This window comes from Elephantulus edwardii, unplaced genomic scaffold (assembly GCF_000299155.1).
Source record: "Elephantulus edwardii isolate Elephantulus edwardi_28Jun2011 unplaced genomic scaffold, EleEdw1.0 scaffold00113, whole genome shotgun sequence".
Lineage (NCBI taxonomy): Eukaryota > Metazoa > Chordata > Mammalia > Macroscelidea > Macroscelididae > Elephantulus > Elephantulus edwardii.
In genome coordinates this window covers 9827972-9849767 of record NW_006399863.1, presented here as the reverse complement: position 1 = coordinate 9849767, position 21796 = coordinate 9827972, and the positions used below count along the sequence as shown (strand labels likewise).

Genomic DNA, 21796 nt, shown 5'->3' with positions numbered 1-21796 from the left:
ATTCCTTGGGAAGCGACATCATGTTTGGAAAGGTGTAGGGTTAAGTGAATGAGAGGAAGACCCTCAGTGAGCTGGATTGATGAAGTATTTGTGGCAATGGACTCAAATGTGTTGAGGATGATAAAGATGGTAAAGGATAGAACAGAGTTCAGACCTGTTGTTGCTATGGGTCGTACCTGAATCCACGGCACTTGTAACAACAACAGTAGCTAATGATCTTGAGAGTTTTTTTTTTCATGTTGGCCATCTGAATATCATGTAGTTATCTTTTTGATAACAGAGAGACCCAGCACCTCCAGATGTTTCCAATGCAAACATTAAGCCAGTCTCCTTAGCCCAGCACAGGCTTGACCACTAGAGGTCGCAGTTCTCAACCTGGGAATAAGTGTTGACCAAAACTTCTACCACAGGGTGCCTTGCTGGAGACCATAAAAGAGCCAGGTCTGTAGGTTCTATATGCGTTCAAGAGCTTTTCAGTCCAGTGGGCAAGAGAGACAGATACTGAGGCCAACACACAGCAGGGATTTGGACCAAGGAGAAAGGATGGAAGAAGCAGGAGACCCACCCTAGATTAGGACTACATTTCAGATATCATCCTGAGACTTTCTTAAATAGATACCACGACCAAATCTACCTTTAGCAGCCTCCTCCCTTGCTGAAGACCCTCCCTTCCCCATTGTAAATTCTCCCGAAGCACTTCAATTCTCCTTTCGTCCCTTACCCTTCCTCTCCAGTGAGTTCAGGATTTACTGTCCAATATTCCAGTAACATTTCTTGAATACCTGTATCAATTACAATTCAAAATACAAATTGCATTGGGAAAGTCTGCTGTCAGGGACCTCCCTAGAGTACTGAAGAGTAATAATATCAGTCTGGAGACTAAGGTGTACCTGATGGTCTTCATAATTACCTGCTATGCATCAGAAAGCTGGACAATGACTAGGGATAATAGGAGAATTGATGTCTTTGAGCTGTGGTGCTAGAGAAGAGTATTGAATATACCATGGACTGCCAGGAGAACAAACAGGTTCATCCTGGAGAGGGTGAAACCAGGTTCTCCTTGAAGGCAAGGATTCTGAAGCTCTGTCTGACATACTTTGTTCATGTTTCAAGGAGAGACCAGTCCATGGAGAGGGATGTCATGCTTGCGAGGGTGGAGGGACACTGCAAGAGAGGAAGACCCTTGATGAGACGAATCGACTCAGTGTCTGGGGTAAGAGGAGTAGGTGTGTCAGAGACAATGAAATTGCCTCAAGATAGAGCAGGGTTCAGAGCTGTTGTACACAGGGTTGTTATGAGTTGTAAGCAACTCAAAGACACATAACAAGAACATATCGATTACATCTCAACATCAGGAAAACAAAATTCCTCACCACTGGACCAATATGCAACATTGTGATAGATGGAGAAAACATTTAAATTGTCAACAATTTCATTTTTCTTGGATAAACTATAAACACCCATGGTAACAGTCAAGAAATTTAAAAAAATGTTGCATTGGGAGAATCTGCTGTCAGGAACCTCTTCAAAGTATTAAAAAAAAAAAAAGTCTGTTTAATGACTAAGATGTGCCTGATCTTTTCAATTATTTCCTATGCATCTGAAAGTTGGAAAATGAATAAGGATGAAAGAAGAATCATCATCTTTGAATTTTGATGTTGGAGAAGAGTACCGAATATCTTCATCTATTGCCAGAAGAACAAACCAGTCCGTCTTGGAAGAAATGCAACCAGGGTACGTCTTAAAGGCAAGGGTGGTCAAACTTCATTTCACATACTTTGGACATGTTGTCAGGAGGAACTAGTTCTTGAAAAAAAGACATCATGTTGAGAAAGGTGGAGGGTCAGAGAAAGAGAGAAAGACCCTCGATGAGATGAAATGGCACAGTGACTGTAATTAATATTAGGCTCAAGCATATCACACATTTGGAGAGGGTTAAACCAGGCTACTCCTTGGAGTCCAGGATTCTGGGGCTTCGTCTGACATACTTTGGACACGTTGTAAGGAGAGACAGATCCTTGGAGAGGGACATCATGCTTGGTAGGGTGGACGGACAGCGCAGGAGGGGAAGACCCTCTATGAGGTGGATTGATTCAGTGACTGGGGTAATTGGGATAGGTGTGTCAGAAGCAGTGCGATTGAAACAGGACAGAGCAGGTTTTAGGGCTGTTGTACATAGGGTCGCTGTGAGTCGCAAAGTCGCAAACGCAAACGACTCGACGGCACATAACAATAACAACAAGAAGCATATCAGAGATCGTGAGATAGCATAGGACAGGACAAGGTTCAGATCTGTTGCTCACAGGATCCCCATAAGTTGTCGACTCGATGAAACCTAACAACAACTGTTGCTATATGCCAAGTGCAGGGCATCAGGACTTGGAGCTCCAGGCAGGTAAGGGCACGTGCCTTACAAAGAGGTTGAGTTTGAGCCTGGAGGCGGCGGCAATGCTCCAAGTTGCTCAGTCCTATTCAGCTGTAGGTCCCTGGCAGAAGTTTTTATTGTAGAACTGGTTGTTGTCCCTGGTCAAGGCCACACTCAGTTGGGCCCAGAAGTTGGCCTGGCCACTGGGCTGGTGGGGCCAGAAGAGGACGCTCTGGCGGCAGAGGCGCTGGCGCAGCCTCACGTAGCGGGAGCGGTGGGCGGCGGGGCGCAGGATCACCAGCACCACCACATCCTTGCGGTCCTCCAGCAGGCGCTGCTGGGCCAGCAGGAAGCTGGCGCGCAGGAGGCCACTGACACGGTCGGTGTGGGCCAGCACAAACAGCGTCTTGCGGCTGCAGTAGACCGAGGTCCACAGGTTCTCGAAGAGGGTCTTACCGGGCAGCCAGTCTCGCTCCTCCAGACACAGGCGCAGCGCTCTGCGCCCCCTGAGCTCCTCCAGCCGCGCCCGCAGCTCGTTGTACACCCAGTCGGCCACCGCGCCCTGTGCCTTGTCGAAGACCACAAAGGCATCATAAAGTGGAGCGCCCGCGTCCTCGCCCCGCTGCTGGCCCCGCCGGGGAAGCCAGGCCAGGCACAGGTGGAAGCAGTACCAGAGGTCCCAGCCACAGAGATGGTGCAGCAGGGGCACAGCCAGCCCCAGGGCCACCATCAGCAGCGACAGGCCAAAGCAGTCCCAGGACAGGTCCTCGTCCAAGCAGAGGCGCAGATCCTGGTAGAAGATGCTGCGGCCCTGCAGCTGGCCGGGGCTGCCACACTGCACACGGCTCGGGAGACCGGGGACCGCGTCCTGCACCTCCAACAGGAACTCCACGAACACTGCCCCACAGGCGCAGTGCAAGGGGTTGGCGCTCACGTCCAGTACCCTCAGGACACCTGCCCAGGGCCCAAACCAGGCGGGATCCACGGTCGTGAGGGCGTTGGCGCTGAGGTTGAGCTCACGCAGCTCTGTAGCTGTAGCAAAGAAACCAGGAGCCACCAGGCTGATGCTGTTGTGGCTGACATCCAGGCGCTGGAGCCTCGTGCCAGCAGGCAGGCTGCTGTTGTTCAGGGCCTTCAGCTGGTTTCCTGAGAGGTCCAGCACTTCCAGGTTGGGCAGGAGGACCAGGTTGCTCCAGTTAAAGAAGGCCAAATGATTGCCGTGAAGTCGAAGCAGCCGCAGGCTGCTGGGAAGGTTGACTAGGTTTTGGTACACGAGCGTGTGCAGATGATTCTGGGATAGGTCCAAGTGCACCAGGTACTTCAGGTCTTTGAAGAAGTGGAGGTAGAGATCTCCCTCCGCCCACATGTGGCTCAGGGTGTTACCGCTGAAGTCCAAGGCCAACAGTGAGCTGCTGCAGAGCTTCTGGGACACTCGGCTGCCGATGTTGTTGTTCGCCAGACTGAGGTAGCGCAAGGCAGGCAGGAAGGCCACGAAGCTGAGGTTGTGGCCGATGCCCTGCATGCTGAAGGGCTGGCTGTTGTAGCTGAGGTCCAGGGCCTGCAGCTTCGGCAGCTCCGTGAACGAACTCCCGTAGTACAGGTCCAGTTTGTTGTAGGACAGGTCCAGCACCCTCAGGTTGGTCAGGGGCACGAACTGCGAGCCGTTGACTGTCTGCGCGATGCTGTTGTGGCTCAGGCTCAGGCACTCGAGGTGCGACAGCTGAGTGAACATCTCAGGCTTCACTGTCCCCAGGTTGTTCCTCGACAGGTCCAAGGTGAAGTTGAAGTTGCTGCAGCGAGGCATGAAGCCCTCAGAGCGGAGGGGCTCCAGTGGGCCTGGAGAGGGGTCTCCAGACCTCAGCCAGGCCTCTTGCCCATCATCTGCCCCCCTGCTGCTGGCCTCCAGCTCCCAGGGCCCGCTGATGCGGTTACCAGACAGGTCCACGAGCTTCAGGCTGGGGAAGGCCCCAAAGATGCCCAGCTGAGCCTGCTCGATGAAGTTCATCTGCAGATGCAGACGCCTGAGGACGGGCAGGCCGATCAGAGGCTGCAGCGTGGTCTTGTTGAGCGAGCGGAAGAAGATACCGTGCATGTCCAGATCCTGCAGGGAAGTCAGGCTCCCGAAGGAGGGTGCCAGGAGCAGGTGCGCGAAGGACACCTTCTTGTGGTAGTTAAAGGACAGGTTGAGCTTGCGCAGGCGCGTCAGGCCATGGAAGGCCTTGGTTTTGGTGATGCAGTCGTACAGGAAGTTCTCGCTCAGGTCCAGCGCTGTGAGGTTGCTCAGCCCACGGAACCAAGCCGACTTGAGGCTGTAGAGGGAGCTGTCCTTCAGCACCAGGCCTTCGAGGTGGCTCAGGTGGCGAAAGGTGTCGTTGTGTAGCTTGGGGAAGCCACGGGGGCACTCCCTGCAGGGGTTGCGGGCGTGGTCGCAGCGTCGGCAGTTCCCACCCACGTCCAGTACACGTAAGGCAGTCAGGTTGGCCAGGTCCCCGGGGCCCAAGCTGATGATGTGGTTGAAGGACAGCAGCAGGTACTCCAGGCTTGGGGGCAGGTTTCTGGGCACAGAAGTGAGGTTGTTATACTTGAGTGACAGATGGGTGAGGTTGCTAAGGCCAAGGAGGGCGCCCGGGGCCACCCTCAACGCCTGCCTGCAGGGGTTCTTATAATAGCAATTGCCGTCCATGAACAGGAAGCGCAGGGCATGCAGGCCGGCCAAGGCGGTGGAGTCGAGGACCAGGATGCTTGTGTGGCTGAGGGACAGGGACATGAGGGAGCCGGGCAGGGCAGGCACAGCCGTGATGCTGTTGTAGCTGAGGTCCAGCTCCTCCAGGGTGGGCACAGCCAGGAAGGTGCCCTGCTCGATGGTCATGTGGCAGGAGTAGTGCATGGGGCTGAGGCCGATGGGTGGGCAGTTCCACTTGAGATCGAGGTGCCGCAGCTTGGGCAGCTGGGCGAAGTCAGAGGCGTGAAGGTGGTGGATGCGGTTGGAGCGAAGGGTGAGGCTGGTGACGTTGCCACGGGGAGCTGCAGCGGAGAAGTGGGGAACGGACTTCAGGAAGAGCCAGTTGCAGTTGACCAGGCCTTGGGGCTTCAGTTCACAGGGCAGGAATGCAGGCAGCGTGCCCAGGGCCAGCGTCATGGCCAGTGCAGAGGCCTGGACCAAAAGAGATAGAGGGTGCAGGGCCCGGGAGCAGGGGCCCTGGTGGCGGGGGCTGCATGAATGTCCTGTCCCAGCTCAAGCTCTACCTCTACCCTCCCCCATCCTAGGGGTCCTCCAGCCCTGGCCAGATGGCTCTTCTTTCTTCCAACCCTCCCCAAGAAGGTTCCTTCCTCTCCACAGGCCCCCATCCCATCCTGGAGGCAGAATCTCTGAGGATCTAGATTCAGCCTCAGGCCCCAACTTTAAATCATCCTCTGGACAAATATCTCAGACCTTGAATTAATTCCTGCAGTTTAGAGTTTTCTCTCAACCAGACACCAGGTGCAATGGAGGCCGGGCAAGGCAGTCAGCGACCCCTTCCTTTCCTCAGAGGCCACTTCTCTGGCCTCTGCCCTCTCACTGCCCTGAAAATCCTCTATACCCTCTGCCAGTCCTCCAGCCCTACTGTCTTCCTTTGACCAAGGTCCAGTCAAAAAATGAGGGGCCCCTGCTCTGTCCTTAAAGGCCACCACACCTGGTGTGCTGGCTAGTCGCAGCTTTTACTGCCTGCCTGTCTCCTCAGTCCCAGCCTGGGGGCACTCAACCTGGATGTGTGTCAGAACAAATCAGGTGTATCAATCAAAGTGACAGTTTAGAGCCCAGCCCTGGGCATCAGGATCTTGGCTTGCTCCAACCCTACCTGCAGCCCTGGGTCTCAGTCTCTCCATCCACACAATGGGTTTGGGGCTTGCGGCTCAGAGAAGGGCTTCTGCTCTAACGCCTCCACGGTTCTATGAGGGTCCCCCAGGCCATATAAACCGTAAGTTTCCCCCTTCTCCACCCCTTGCCAGGCTGTTTTTCTCCCAGGGCTGAAGGCTCTCCTACCATGATGGACAGCTGTGCTTCTCCAGAAGGCCAGCTAGCAGACTGGGCTTTGTGCTCAAGGCGTCTTCTACAAGTAGCAGAGATTCAGAGCAAAAGAGGAAGTACGAATTTCACAAGAGCCTGGCAGCCCCTCCACCTGCCTCTACCCCAAGTCTGGCGCCCCCGTCAGAGATCAGGGAAAAGCTCTGTTCTGTTTCCTGGTAAAGTGGTAGTGGGAAAGGATGGGGGCCCTCAAACCCCCAGGAAATTCTTTGCCATAGGAGCAACAGGCTCCCCTCAGGCCTACCACCGATGTCGAGGCCAAGGGCCTGGGAGCGATGAATCGGACACAATTTGCATAGCCAAATGGCACCCATCCTTTCACTCCTTCCTCTTTCCACTCCACTCAGAGTGAGCCCTTGCCCCATGCATCTTCTAAAAATCACAGCACCCCGTGGGGGGTTGACATCTGCCTTCTGGGGGACTTGGAGTAAGAGGCTTGGTGCTCAGTCCAAGCTCCATGAAAAACTTCAACTGTTCCATTTTATTATTGACACTCAAACCAGAGTCTCCATTATGCAAAGGATCTTTTACCCTTAGCCTCCATCCTCTCCTCCCCACCGGACAGGTGGCCTTCCAGGACAAGGATGCTGACACATGCCGGGGCCCTGAGCCTCAGCAGGCCACACCTGCCTTCCCTGCAGCCACACGGCAGCATCTTCCTCCCACATATATTCCTTCCCTCTGGCCCCCATCAGAGCACAGCTTGTCCCCCATACAGACTTCTTGATCCACTGGGACCCTCTGGCTGATTGTCTGCTTCTCCTCACCTAAGGGCCTAGAACTCAAACTTCTAAGGCTCAAAGCCCTCAGGTGACCTGGGATCTCTCAGCAGGTTGTGCCGGGTCCACCTTCAGAATCTGTCGGAATCTACCTATCACTTCTATGGCTACCACCTGCCTAAGCTGCACAGCCTCGTCCTCATGGGCTGCGCACTGCTGATGACATGGTTCACAGTCTATTTTCACTTGAGTCCTGGAAGGATTCATTACAATAAAGGCAGATCTTGTCCCTCCATGCTCAGATCCTCCATACTTGTCTTTTTATTTATTTATGATTTTTAATTTGGAGTAAAAAAAAATCCAAGCGTGATGTCTCAGAATGCGTCTTGGAGGCAAAGATAATGAAACTTCATCTCACATACTTTGGGCATGTTGCTAGGAGAGGTTATTCCTTGGAGAGGGACATCATGCTTGGATTATTGTGAACAGAGCAAGGGAACATTGCATGGTTTAAAATTAAGAAAGGCGTACATCAGGGTTATACCCTTTCTGTAAACCTATTTAATCAGTATGCTGAGCAAATTATTCAAGAAGCTGGACTCTGTGAAGTGGAGCATAGCATCAAGATTGGAGGAAGACTGAATTAGTAACATTCATTATGCAGATAACACAGCCTTGCTTGCTAAAAGTGAGAAGCACTTGCTACAGAAGGTTGAATACTGAAGCCTTCAATATAGATTGCATCTCAACATTAAGAAAACAAAAATCCGTGCACTGACCTGACAGGCAACATCATGATTGTTGTTGTTGTTGTTGTTAAGTGCCATTGAGTTAGTTAAGACTCATAGTGACCCTAAGAATGAATGAAAGACACACAGCGACCCAGAACACTTGTATAACTTTCATCATTTCTCCAAGTTCATAGGGTTTCTGGAGGCAAGCTATCTCGGAAATGAATTCCACTTCTGTTTGTTTTAACTGGGGAGCTCCACCAAACACTGTCCACCATGGGTAACCATTATCACATTTGACACATCATGATAGATGGAGAAAAGACTGAGATTGTCAATGACTTCATCTTACTTAGATCTCTACATATCTTATAATCAATACACTTGGTACCAGTAATCAGGAGATCAGGAGTCATATTGCACTGGAAAAGTCTGTAGTCAGGGATCTATCCAGATTATTGAAGATCAAGGCCGGTTTGAGGACTAAAGTGTGCTGATTCAGGCCATGGTCTTTTCCACTAACTTGCCATGCATCTGAGAGCTGGACAATGAACAAGGATGACGGGACAATTGACGCCTTTGAACTGTGGTGTTGGAGAAGAGTGTTGAATATCCCATGAGCTGCCAAAAGAACAAACAGGTATGTCTTGAAGGAGGTGCAGCTGTAGTGTTCCTTGGAGGCCAAGATGATGAAGATTTTTCCCCACATACTTTGGACATGGTGCCGGGAGAGGCTATTCCTTGGAGACGGACCTCATGCTTGAAAATGTGGAGGGACAGCGAGGGAGTCTGGTTTACTGCCCCTGAAAACCCTCTGGAGGGTCAGCTATGGGATGGTTGAGTCGATAGCACACAACATACCTCAAAGGGATCTCTGATGGCCTAGTGGTAAGAAGTTGTGCTGCCAACTCCAAAGTACACGGTTTGAATCTACCACTTGCTCCACAAGGAGCAAGATGGGCAATCACTTCCGGTACAATTCAGAGTCTCTGAAAACCCACTAGAGGATTAGCTTTGAGTCAGTGCAGACTTGATGGCACTTAACAACATCTCATAAGTCCTTTTGTGACTGACTGACTGACATCACTCAGCATGGTTTGTTCTTGATTCACCCATGTTGGACAGTATTTCACAAAGTCTTGACTGTATTTTAGTGATGTATAATACACCATTGTGTGAAGATACTAGTTTCTTTAGCCATACATTAGTTGATGGACACTTGCAGTGTTTCCAACTCTTTTGCTATTGTAAATAATGCTGCAATGAACATGGAGGGGGAGGGGTATACTAATTTGTGTTGCTGTTCTATGAGTTTGAGTCACAGCCACGGTCCACATCCCAGCAGGCCAAGACCCTATGTTATCGTCCCTTCCCTCTACCTCCCTGGCCTGTTTCCAGCCCTCAAGGTCTCCTTAACTGTTCAGAACCTCCAGGCAGAGAAAAGTGTGTGTCCAAAGGCCATGAGGCATGTATATTCAAACTACTAAGGAGACTCAGGCCCCTCTTTCCCCTGCTCCAAGTCCTTGCTCACATGGCCCCATCTCAATGAGGCCTGTCACTCCCAACCCATACCTGCTGCTCTTCAGCCCTCTGCTCATCATTCTCCTTCCTTAGAGCACAATTTCACCTGTGAGCAAGGCGCTCATTGCATGTTACTTTATCCCCTGCTGGAATGTGAGCTTTGCAAGGGTAGAGGCCTTCGGTCCTCACTCACAGATCCCGGTTCATGTGGCATGTGGGGGGTGCTCAAGGTTTGTTCCTTCAATAGGACTCATGTTGCCAACTCGACTTCAGTAGAACTCGAAGGGTCCTTGCCTTTTATTCTAGTAAGGAATAAATAGGCACATGGTGAGTAAATGTCTTTTCCTCCACTTTCAGCAAATGGAGAATCTTGAAATGTTCTCAAGGAAGGGAAGCTTTGAAGGAATCTCTCTGTAGTTCAGATTAAGGGTGTGGGGAAGAGCTTGTATGTATTTAACATTTTCAGGAGGGACAGGCTGGATTTTCTTAGAAAAGGAAATATGCAAACCAGGAGGCTCAAGCAGTTGGCTTTCAAGATGGACTCCATCTGGTCATGTGTTTGTCATCACAGGACATAAGCTATTGATTGATCTTCATAGCTGTGTTCTCCACAAGGTTCTATAGAGGTGTGTCTGGGTGGGGTTATTTTTTTTTCTTTTTGCTTCTGCAAATACATAGCTGGCCCCTGAAAGTTCTGTCAGATATCTTAAAATCTGAATTGTTAGTGACATTCAAAGTTGTTGGGAAGGAACATCTAAGACTGCCTATATTACCTGAATCCCAGGCTGTTTATGTAGAGTGTGTTTCAGAAGCACCTTCGTCTTTAAACTGGTATTGTTGCTCTTTAGAACTCTGGAGAGGTCCTTGACAGATTTCCCCAGTGTAACACATCTTATGATTTCTTGACTGCTGGTGCCAGGGATTTTGGATCCAAGTAAATGAAATCACTGATAATCTACCAAGTTGTTTCACATCATGTAAAGAATAGGAAAGACTGTCATTCAGTGCAAACCTCAACTCAACCGACTGCCCTCAATCAGAACAGTGGATCAATCCTCGACTGACACAGTGACTGTAACAGTGGGCTCAGGTGTATCAGAGATGAAGATGGCACAGGACAGGGCAAGGTTTAGATTTGTCATTCACAGGGTCGCTGAGGAGGTCGACTTGACAGCACTTACCAACCTCCTAAACTATGAATAAAAAAACCACTTGTGGTTGTGCAGTTAGAGCAGAGCTAGATAACCAAGATTCAAGCCACCAAGTATGTGGTTACTGGTTACAGGAGCCACAGAAAACGAACACATCAGATCCTTCAGACCCCATGAGCATGTCTGTTTCCTGGGACAACCCCTCGACACACATCAAGACTGTTATCTTTGCTCACACATGGACATAAACAGCGTTCCCTCCCCAATGCCCACAGCCAGGCAGCCTGGGTCTCCCTCTACCAGACAGACTGTCCCCTTGTGCTGAGACAGTGGCAGGGGTATGCACAGGCCCTTCTGACTCCCAAACCCAGAAGTTGTCCTTCAGAGGCAAGCTCAGGTGTTGATTTAAAAATATTTTATTCTTTAGAAAATAACAGCATTCACCCATCCCGTCCTGCAGTGACTCCCTGCCTCAGCCCCAATGGACTCCACCCTTTGTGGTCAAAAGCTTCCAGGATCCTAGTGATAGTTTCCCTGGGGGCTGTGGTCATGCTAGGCAACCCCCATCTGGCCTTCCTGAGCAGCCAGGCAGGACCCCCAGATCCCTGGGCACAGACAACAATGGGAAAGGGTCACAAAATGCCAGCCCAGTGGCCCTTGGAAGCTACAAGGAGCATTCAGCCACTAGCTCCCTGCCTCGAGGAAAACAACCCTCTCCAGGGGTGTAGGCTGATGGAGGGAGGTGGCAGGGAGCAGTGGGGTGGGTGGCCCCCAGTCCACACGCCGACCAGGCTCAGGTCCACGCCCCTAGCTGTCATCGCCGTTCTCACCGGGGCCACGGATGAGACGCTTATGACCCCGCTTGCCCCCTGGACCCTTGGGCTTGGCGAAGGCTTGCTTGAAGGCATGTTGCTTGGGGTGTACTTCATCATAAAGAAACTCAGCTGTCAGCTCCGCCCCGTCGCCAATCTCAATCTGTGGTGGGTAGATGCCACATTAATCCCCTTCATTTCACACCCGTCTAGAGGGTCTCCTCCCAGATCCCCCTAAGAACACTGAGCGTGGGACTTGCTGCCCTGTGCCCCCTACCTGCCCCCTCTAGATCCAGAGGAAGGAGAGGGAACGAGTGGTTAGAGTTCCTTGTGCTACATATGCCACCTCTTGGGCCCTAGTTTCTCCATCCATACGAGACCAGGCCCCCTTTTCTGCTGTCACTTCAGGACTCCCGTAGAGGGCAGGTGAGGAGCCCTAGGGAAGAGGCCCTACCTTCTTGGAGATCTCCAGCTGGAAGTCCTGCTCCACAGAGTCCAGAAGGCGGCTCTTGCAGCTGGAATAGAGCATGCGCTCCTTGATGCTGCACTTGTAGCCCGGCATGGAGTAGATGAACACTGGGGGAGGAGCACGGAGGTCAGAGGTCAGGCCAGGCTAGCACAGACACGGTGTCCCCGACAGCAGGCCCACACAGCCAGCCGCCAGTGCAGCTTCTGCTCAGACACGCTCAGGGCCCTGGTGCTGCCACTCACCCACGGACTCAAGGGGGTCACCCTCATGGCTGTGCTTGTAGAGGAAGAAGTGGTATCGGGCGGCATCTCGGGGGACCCTCGAGGGCAGCTGGGCCACATCCGTGGGTTCTGTGTGCACCAGCTCAATAGTCTCCCGCTCCAAATCCAGCTTCTGCCAAAGGTTGGAGGAGATGTCAGGGCACCTACCCAGGAGTGGCCCTGGTCCACCGTACCACCCAGAAACCTCTGAGGTGTGTCTGGCCGGCAGGAAGGGGCCAGGGTGGACCCTAGGTTTGTCCATCTCCTAGGCTTCACTTCCTGGTCCCTCTGAAGAGAACATTCCTGAGGGAAGACTCAATTCTGCCCCTTTGAAGGTTCTAGTGGAGGGGACTTCCCACCAAAGGGGTGGATGGGACAATACAGAGCCGCACCCTGGGAGGGAGGAACCACTCATCTTGAAGGGGGCTTCCCAATTAGGAAGCTGTATCTGGATTGGTTGTGGTAAGGGGACCTAGTCTAGGTGAAGAGTGGGGACAAAAAGACTACAGAAGCAGCCCGAGCGAGAGAGAGGCTGGGGGCCACGGGGTCAGTGCGAATGCAGAAGGAGTGTGTGTGCAGTGTGGAGACAGGAGGACCGGTGGCAGCGTGCTCACGAGTGGGCCGGCATGTGAACAGGGAAGAGCGGACATTCCACTCATACATGGAGGGGACCCAAAAGGGAGCCACGTGTTCCGAGGAGCACATGGTGGACCTGCCGGGGCAGGCTGTGTGTGTGCCGCGGGGGGTATGAGCACCCACCAGCTGGATGTAGTTGATTATCCTCTGTTTGAGCTGCTGTAGGGCCCGCTGGGCCTCGGGCTGCAGGGGGAAGGCGAGGCCCTGTAGAGTCTGGTGCTTGCTCTCCACGCTGATCTCGGTCTTCACCTGCGAAGTGGTAAGGGTGAGCATGGGTGTGGCTGGCCAGACCCAGGAAGCAGCCTGGCTGAAGGGGCACTGGCTGGGCCAGTGGGAGCCTGATGAGTCCTCAAGGACCCACGGCTGTGGCTCCTCCCACAGCCCGGGGCACCCACCTCATTGATTCGGATCTGCTGGAGCTCTCTCTCGGCCGAGGTCAGTGGAGCAGGTGCTGCGCAGGATGACAGGTGCTTCTGGTACCCAGCTAAGGACAGGTCCTCCTGGTCAGGGGACAAAGAGGCACAAAGGGGAACTTCTGAGAGAAGCCCAGCTTGCAGCTGCTGGGCTCTGCCATGCCTCCCCGTGCCCGCACAATACCCCATACTCTGAGGAGCTGGTCCCTACCTAGGGCTTTGATGGAGGGAAAGAGGGGGTGAGGGCTACCTTCACGGTCCCGAAGAGCTCATCCTTGATGTGGCCGCCCCCAAACTCCTTCTTCACTGTGGCCCGTGTGGCTGCATACAGCATTTTCAGCCGTACCTGGAGGAAGGGGAAAGCTGTGAGACTCCCTCAGGACAGGGTTACTTCTACCTGTAAGTATTGGGCTGTGGGGCCCAATGGAGCCTTGGGCTGGGGAGCTGGCAAAGTCATTGTGCAACACGACCAGCAGAGGGCGCAAGGTGGACGTGAGATGCAGCAGGGCCGGTTCTGGTCAACAGGGGGAGCAGCACTCATGGCCAAAGCTGCTGTCTCCCAGAGACAGGCTCATCTGGTAGACCTGAAGCTCCAGTGACAGGGAGAGAGAGAGAGAGAGGGTGTGGGGGTGTGGGTGTGTCCGTCTGTCTGTCTGTCTCTCAGATCCTCTAGCACAAGGTCTCCCAGATTTTGGGGGATAAACCTCTGTTCCCCTTTAAACCCCCCAAGCAGGATCTCATCTTCCTCCCTGGACCCAGCCCCTCCCTAATTAGGCCTGACCTTGGAGCGGAAAAGGGGTCCCCTCAGACTCACGGGGGAATTGTCGGGTGACCAAGCGAGGAAGAGCCACTCGAAGCCCTGGGCATTCTGCGAGTCGAGGCGGTAGAGCAGGTAGCAGGGCTGCTGGGCGTCCAGCAGCGGCAGCACGGCCCTGTCGTAGTCCTGGTCCCAGCCGCCCGCCAGCTCCCTCGAGGCGCCCAGCACGAGCTGCTCTAGGAGCAGAGGCAGGGTGAGCCGAGGAGTGACCACCTTCCGCCTCCACCTCTCACGGTGGCCGGTGGCCGCATGACCTGCTGACCCCTCCACCACACGTTCCCCAGAGCCTCCCTGTCCCTGAGGCAGACGCTGTATCACTCAATCTCTGAGGAAATGAATGACTAAGGGAACAAAGCTTCCAGGAAAAGGCTGTTCCTTCTACACAAAGCCAACATACACACCACACACACACACAAATATGTGGCCGAGTCCACACATCTGTGGACAAGCCCACAAAGACATGCTGCGCTCAACAACCATCAACACCGTGGCCCCTCTAGGGCACCCACACACCCAGCTGCTCACTCAGACCCCACCCTGCCAGCACAATCTCAATGTGCCACTTCCTGCTCCCCGCCTCCCTCAGCTTGGGCCCAGCTGACTTGCAGCCCACCACTTCCAGCCCAGGCTTCTCAGAACAAATGTGCCGAAGGAGGTAGTCTCAAGCCTCACGGGTCCATAGGACCATCTCAGAAAGAGGGGATGGGGCTCCCACCAGACACTATAAATAGGAACCCTGCTGCTACTCTGTCAGCTGCAGGCCCCTCCATGAACAGTGACAAAGCAAAAGCAGCCAACCTCCAATGCCCAAGAACAACAGGCCTGCCACCTCCAGGTTCCTGCAAAATGGCTCAGCTAGGTGTCTGTACCAGGGCTGAGGGGAGCTGGGCACACACTGAAGTTGTCAGCCTGTGCCCACAGGCCCCAGCTGGAGGAAAAATCTGGCAAGTGGGTAATTACAGCTTGGCCAGGGGTCCTGGAAACTAAATCACCAGCAGTGGTGGTGGTGTTGTGTGTCATTGCATCACCTGTGCCTCATAACAACTCTATGTACGTATAATGGGTCTGAAGCCTGCCCTATCCTGAGGCAGTCTCACGGACTCGACACACCTAATCTCACTGGCCCAGCTATCATGTCAATCCTTCTCATCCAGGGTCTTCCTTTCTGTGCTGTCCCTTCACCCTTCCAAGCATGATGTCGTTCTCCAAGGATATGACAAAGCATGTGAGACAGAGCTTCAAAATCCCTGCCTCCAAAGAGAAACCTGGTCCAAGCCTCTCCAAGACAGACCTATTTGTTCTACTGGCAGTCCATGGTAGGTTCAATACTCTTCTCCAGCACCATAACTCAAAGCATCAATTCTTCTTCTGTCATCCTTAGTCAATGTCCAGGTCTCTGATGCATAGCATGTAATTGGAAAGACCATGACCTGGATCAGACACACCTTAGTCTCTAGACTGACATCATTGCTCCTCAGAACTCTAGAGAGGTTCCTGACAGCAGAGTTCCCCAATGCAAGGACCAGGCCCACCAGTGGGTGCCAGCCTTCTGGCTTGCTGTCCCAGAACTGAGATCAGACAAGGACTTTCAAAGGTCTATAGTCACAGCCTGGGCTGACATTGTTTGATCTGTTACTATTATTTTCAAGTTGAGAAATCTTACTTAAGCTAAGTTAGGAGCTCTAGCTACACTGAACCACATTCCTGTTGTCCCATCAGCTGGAGATGGGCCATGGCTATGCGTTGGTGGGGCCCCAGTCCCTCCTATTACTCCCAGGTACTCCAACAACATAATACAGAATTAAGTGTTCATTGGAAGTTACCACCTACCTAACATCCTTAGGGATAACTTGTCTGGAAGAGAGGCAATAGGGAGGGGTGAGGTCTGAGGTCAGCTGAGTAAACTGGCCTGGTCTAAGGTGGAAGCCTGCGGGCTGCATTCCAAGAGGACTCCATTCAGAACCCACCACAGTGAGACTGCCCAATTCTGGGAGTACCTGAATTTCAGGACCCTGATTAAAGCCACAAAGGAACCCTGGTGATGCGGTGATTAAGTGTTTGGCTATTAGCACCTTGCTGCAAATGACGGCTTACATTGAAAAAAAAAAATACGTGTTTCTAAGCAAGGTTGTCAATTTAAAAGTGTGCGGCAACGTGTTAACCAGAAGGTCAGTAGTTCAAACTCACCAGCTGCTCTGTGGCAGAAAGGCCTGGCAGTTTGCTCTCGCAACTGTTGTTCACTGCCCTCAAGTCAGAACGGACTCATAGCTGACCCTCCACTGGATCTGCTGAGGCTGTAAACTGCATGGGGAGGAGGCTGCTCATCTTTCTCCCTTGAAGCAGCTGGTAGATTCGAACCGTGCACAACTCCTCACCACTAAGCTATTCTACTTTGTCCTGCACGGTTACTATGAGTTGGGATCGACTAGAAGGCAACCACTTTGGCTGGGGGTGGGTGGGTTTCTGGACAAAGCCCAGCACAGCTTTCGCTATAAAGCTTGGGGTAAATCGGCCAAGTCAATGTGTGAACAGGCACCCCAAACTCCCTAAAAGAACCCTGAAGAAGACCCAGCACCACAGCAGGAATGGAAGGACTCAGGGCGGAAGCAGCCCGCTCCCCTTTCAGCGTCTACGTCCCTCACTTCCAGTCACTGCTTCGCAGCACAGAAGGAAGAGCAGACTAAACCCCACCTCAGCCTCATTCTCTGCCCCCGCAAACCCTCCTCACTTCAGGCCTTCGCTTGAGTCCCCCATCTGTGCATCTCAGTACCTCCTTCTGAGCAGCCCCCAGGATGTGAACAAGGCCTAGCCAAGCCCGGAATGCCCATATCCCCTGGGACCTCTCTAGGTTCCCCCTAGCTGGCAACTGAGACACCCGGCTGATTAGCCACAGAGGCGGGTGACATGAGTTACACAGGGCAGGCTCACTCGGTGTTTGCTACCTACTGGCCCACCCACCCTCCCCTCCCCTCCCTTCCCCTCCTCTCCCTTCCTTCCTTCCTTCACTCAGCCCAGCCCCCCCCCCACATCTGGAGAGGCTGAGTGAGTGAGGTTCTTCTCTGTGAGTGGCTTCACCCCAATCATTCCCAGATGAAGAAATTCTGGTCATGTGGTGACAGAGGCTGTCACCCTCTCCATGCACCACCCCACTTCAGAAGCAGTTGGTCCAGCATCTCCCCCGCCCGTGCCTAAGCCCATGGGGGGCACTCACCGTCCTCAATGACAACCTTGATAAGCCGGATAGAGCCAGCACGGGCTTTAGCAAAGAATTCCTTCAGCTCCTCCGTAGCTACAAGAACAAGAAACATGGTGGGGGCAGGGAAGGCAGGACGGGCAACAGTGTGTAAACTCACTCTGTCCTCCTGGGTCTGGTGGCTGAGCTAGGAGGCCGGGTTAAATACAGCCCCCTCCATGTGACTGGGAACCTGAGATGGCTGCCGAACATAAGCTCCCAAATTTAGCCAGCAGAGGTGGCAGACGGGTGGCCTGCTGGCTGGGACAGCTTCGATGACAGGGTGGGTGGGGACGGGCTGGTCCACCAGGGGATGGGGCAAGTTCTGGGACAGGCAGTGTCAGCCCAGAGAGAATGCCCCCACTTTTCCCTTAGTGCTCAGGAAGGCCCACCCCCGGGGTGACCTGGGACACTTCCAGCTCTGTCATATCACATACGGACAAATGCCCACCCCACCACCATGTGCACATCAGAGGCAGAAACATGCCCATTACAGCACATATGTGTTATACGTGTCAACGTGTACGTGCTCAACATGTGAACATCATGGACAAATAAACACATTCCTAAAGTAGAAAGGGAAAGAACACAAACACACTCATACATACACACATGCTCAGCTGACCGAACACAAACAGACACATTTAGACATCACTCACACATACAGTCTCCAGGTTGCTAACACAGGCAATTGCTGAACTTATGCCTGTGGGCAAGAAGACATACAAGTATACACATACACACACCTACATCAGCACGCACATCCACACCCAGGCAACAAGTATACCATCAGACCCCTAGTCTCACCCCCAGCCCAGCCCTGTACAGAGGCAGCAAGTGTCCAGAACCCAGGCAGGAGGGAAGACTTCCTAGAAGAGGAGTCACTTTCCAAACAGATCTAGTCTTGGTTCTTGGAGTGAATAGGGAGTGAGGTAGTCAGGAAGTGACAGCCAGGGAGCAAAGACCTGAGAGCAGAGGTGAATATTTTCAAAGCCAAGGGATCCAAGGGAGGGCAGCCCACTAGCGTTTTTCTGGTGGAGAAACCGTGGGCCGAGTGGGGAAAGGCGTTGCTGGGGCCTCCCCGTGAGCAGGGGCAAGGCAGGTGACCTTGAGGCTGTCCAGGGGTCAGGAGGAGTCCGGCAGGAGCACAGCTGGAGGGGTGAGGTCAGAGGGTATTTATAGGGTCTGGTCTGTACAGCTTAAGGCAGGAAGCTTTTAAGAAAACAAGCCCTGGTCATGTCCTCAGGTGTCCCTCTGTAGGGTGACCCTGAACTTGAGACCTAAGGCTGTGCACCTCCCTCCAAGGTGGCTGGGTGGGGAGCGGCTTTCCTGAGTGGGACAGATCCTTGGGACTCAAGAGCCTCATGGTATGAAGCTGTAAGGAGACAGCACTGTCCTATGGGGCCAGGAATGATGCCCCAGGGGCAAACTCCACAGAGGGGTGCTTCTCTGTCTTAGCTTTCAAACACTGCATTCTGAATCTCCACTGCATCTGTAAAATGGGGCTAATAATCTCACAGTCCATGAGGGCTGTGGTGAGGAGTAACTATGGAAAAGCGTGACTGGGCTACCAGCAGTAATGATGAGCCTCCATCAAGCTTTATTACTACGGCAATGGTGACAGTGATGGCGGACAAGCTAGGCTGGGTTGCCCCTCCACTTGTTCAGACCATCTGGGAGGAGAGCTGACAAGCTCCCCAGAGGAGAGGCTGGCATACCTCTCCTACTGTTGTTACCAGGGCAAACTGACTCCTCTGCAGAGGAAGAGCAGACAGAGACACCCCTACCCCCCCCCCATACACAGCCATGCCTCCCCAGCAACCATCAATAATCCAGAGGCCAGGCCTGGGACACCTGAGCCTCAAGCATCAAAGATTCATGTGCCCAACCCCTAGGCTGCCTTGCCTCCCCCTCCCTGTGAGCCTCAAGTTACAAGTTCCTCTCCTGGCCCTCTCTGGGGTTAGCCGAGTCACACCTTTGGCTAGGACAGAACTGGTCCATGGATGCCCAGTGTGATCACTCCTGCCACGTGCCCAGGCCAGAAACGAGACAAAGCAGTTGCTCACAGCAGAAGGAAGCATCCAGTGCTCTCCTGGGCTGGCCTGCAGGGTCCTATCAGCCCAGGGAGTCCTTCCTTCTCTCCTGACTGCAGGCAGCAGCAGTGACCAAAGGGGAAGGAAAGGGCAGCTGGCCACTCCCTCCTGTGGGGCTTAGTCATCAAGCCTGCCCCTCCATCAACTTAGAAGAGGAAGCTGACCCACCTGCTGGGTTGTGAGGTAGTGAGTGCTCATCCAGGCCCCACCTTTTCTGGTTCTGCTGGGGGGGGGGGAGGGAGGCGGGGCCAGGGAAGCCCTCTCAGGGCGGTTCAGCCACCAAGTGGCCACAACCACAAGGCAGGATCCAGGCGGTCAGGCGGGTCAATGGTGCACACACTTGATGGGGGATCTGAGTGTGGTGGGAGGGGTGGATAATGGCCAAACCGCTAAGACTGTCTGGGCAGGCAGCCTGGGCCTTCCCCACAGGCCAGGCAACCTCTCTAGGCCAGTGCTAGATGGGGCCACTGAAGCCGGAGTAGGGTCATGGCACTTGGCACCTTGCCACTGCTTCTCTGTCAGGCTGTCTAAGAAGGAGTCCAGGGGCCCTGGAAGGTGGCACCAATGGTCTGGGCTAGGGAAACTTCATAAGGAAGGGGAACACTGGTTTGGGTTCTCCAGGGTCAAGACTCTCCCAACAAACCCGTTATCTGGACCCTCTTCTCTGCTCCAGACTGGGGCTGGGACCTCTCAACTCTACCAGCGGCCAGTCCTGGGGAGCTGAGTGGAAAATGGAAGGTCAAGGTCAGACTGGAGGTTCTTCTTTCTTGAAGGCCCCAAGATAGCTTTTCCGGAGCCCAGCTTGTGGGACTAAGTGAGGGTCCGGGGAAAAACCAAAGGTCAGGGCCCCTCCTGAACACATACATATACAGCAGGCCCATATAAACCCTGCACATCCATCAGCACATGCAACCATGGCAACAAATGCCCACTGAGATGGACCCACATTGCGCACTTACGCACAGATATCCACAGACAGAAACACTGATATCTAATGATGATCTTGTGCAGCCTACACAGGTGTCCATTCAAACACCATTCGTCCATGTGCATGGGAAGCCTCGATGTATGCCTGCACAGCCACATCCTGATGTGCCCACTCGGGGCTGTACACACAAGGCACGTGCACATCCGTGCACACGACTCCAGATGTGCACATCCGGGTCCTCCTACCCTCCAGAAAAGACCAAATATGTACAACTAGACCCAGACAGATACATATACACACATACCACACCCAGGAGGGAATACAGATTCCGCTCCTCGGCTGTGTACGTACATGTACACCCACTCCCAGCAGTGCACAGCAAGCCTGCACTCCTCCCTCTAAGGCTGCCCACCCCAAGGCTGCAAAAGAGAACAGGAAGCTTCTCAGGGGCCATCGCCGGGGAGGAGGGAGGGACCGAGAGGCGGGGAAAGGGTGCCACGGCGAGTAGAGCCCCTCGACCCCCTTGCCCTCCGCCATCCGCCCTCACCATGGATGCCCGTCTGGTGCGCCATGGCTCCGCGCGCCGCTCCGCCCGCACCCTCGGGGCCCTCGGCTCGGCCCTGGCCTCGCTCTGCTCGCTCGGACCCGGAGGAGGAGGATGTGGCGCCGGGCGCCGAGCCTCGCGCAGCTTCCCGGGCGGTGCCGCAGGACCCGCCTCCAGCGGCGCCCCGCCCCCGACGGGCGAGGCCGAGCGGGGAGCCCAAGGCTAGGGGCCGCTAGTGCACCCGAGTGTGCGCCCGGGACCGAGTAGGTCGGCGAGGGACCAGCTCGGCGCGCGCGCCTGCGCGTGTCCTGGGGGGCGGCCAAGGAAGGAGCCTGCGTGTAGCCAGGCGTGGGCGCACGCGCGTGTCTGTGCGCCCGGATCCGGTGGTCCGCGGGTGGGCGGATCCGCGCGTGCGCGCGAATCTGTGCGCCCGAGGCCAGGTGGGCCTGTGGGTGGGGGCGGGCCGTCGTTTATTCTCATTTGTGGCAGGTGAGGGACCTGATCGCAGGTTGGCGCGCCTGAGTTTACGTCATCCCCTCCCTGTGCGGGACGCGTGCATCTCAGGGTGGTCGTGGTCCGTGGGCGCTGCCCTTACGGAGGGGGCCAGAACCACTTTTCTACACGGCAGAACGGTGTCAGTGGTGGCGAGGCCTCTGCGCTAAGGCCACTAGGAGGCGAAATTGAAGAGATCTGAAAAAGACTAGGCTGACCTGCAGTTTTCCGAGAAAGAACCACCTGTGCCGGGGGAGATGGGGGGAGACGAAGGAGGGTCAGAGCTTTAGGACAACTAAGGAACATTACAACGCCTGGTGAATGTTTGTGTCCACGTCTAGCCTCTTCTCCTACCCTGGCATCAGCCCCTGCTGTTACCAGCCAATCTATACTGTACCTTCCGTCTCTGTGATTGACTCAGGGATGAGCACATGACCCGAGTTGGTCCAATTAAAGTCTGTCTCAGTAATTTACTTGGGCACATTGGAAAACAAAGCACATTTTTAGAGTTCTGTATCCTGAGGTGTGATGACTTCCGTGTGGGGCC

General features: G+C 54.0%; 1 protein-coding gene across 2 annotated transcripts; it reads right to left on the bottom strand.

The window, feature by feature from the left end:
- Positions 1 to 2468: 2468 nt before the first annotated feature.
- TWF2 (twinfilin actin-binding protein 2) lies at positions 2469 to 20785 on the bottom strand. Of its 2 annotated transcripts, XM_006892255.1 has the most exons (9): positions 20761 to 20785; positions 17172 to 17249; positions 13958 to 14136; positions 13394 to 13489; positions 13126 to 13230; positions 12854 to 12979; positions 12077 to 12227; positions 11820 to 11941; positions 11163 to 11528 (listed from the first exon to the last, which is right to left on the bottom strand). In XM_006892255.1, exons 1-9 carry the CDS (start codon positions 20783 to 20785, stop codon positions 11361 to 11363), a joined length of 1050 nt encoding a protein of 349 aa, XP_006892317.1. In that variant the 3' UTR covers positions 11163 to 11360. The 2 variants fall into 2 exon arrangements, with proteins under 2 accessions (XP_006892316.1, XP_006892317.1); XM_006892254.1 differs by lacking the exons at positions 11163 to 11528; positions 13126 to 13230; positions 13394 to 13489; ... (1 more) ...; positions 17172 to 17249; positions 20761 to 20785 and adding an exon at positions 2469 to 5564 and having other exon boundaries at positions 12854 to 12868.
- Positions 20786 to 21796: the final 1011 nt, after the last annotated feature.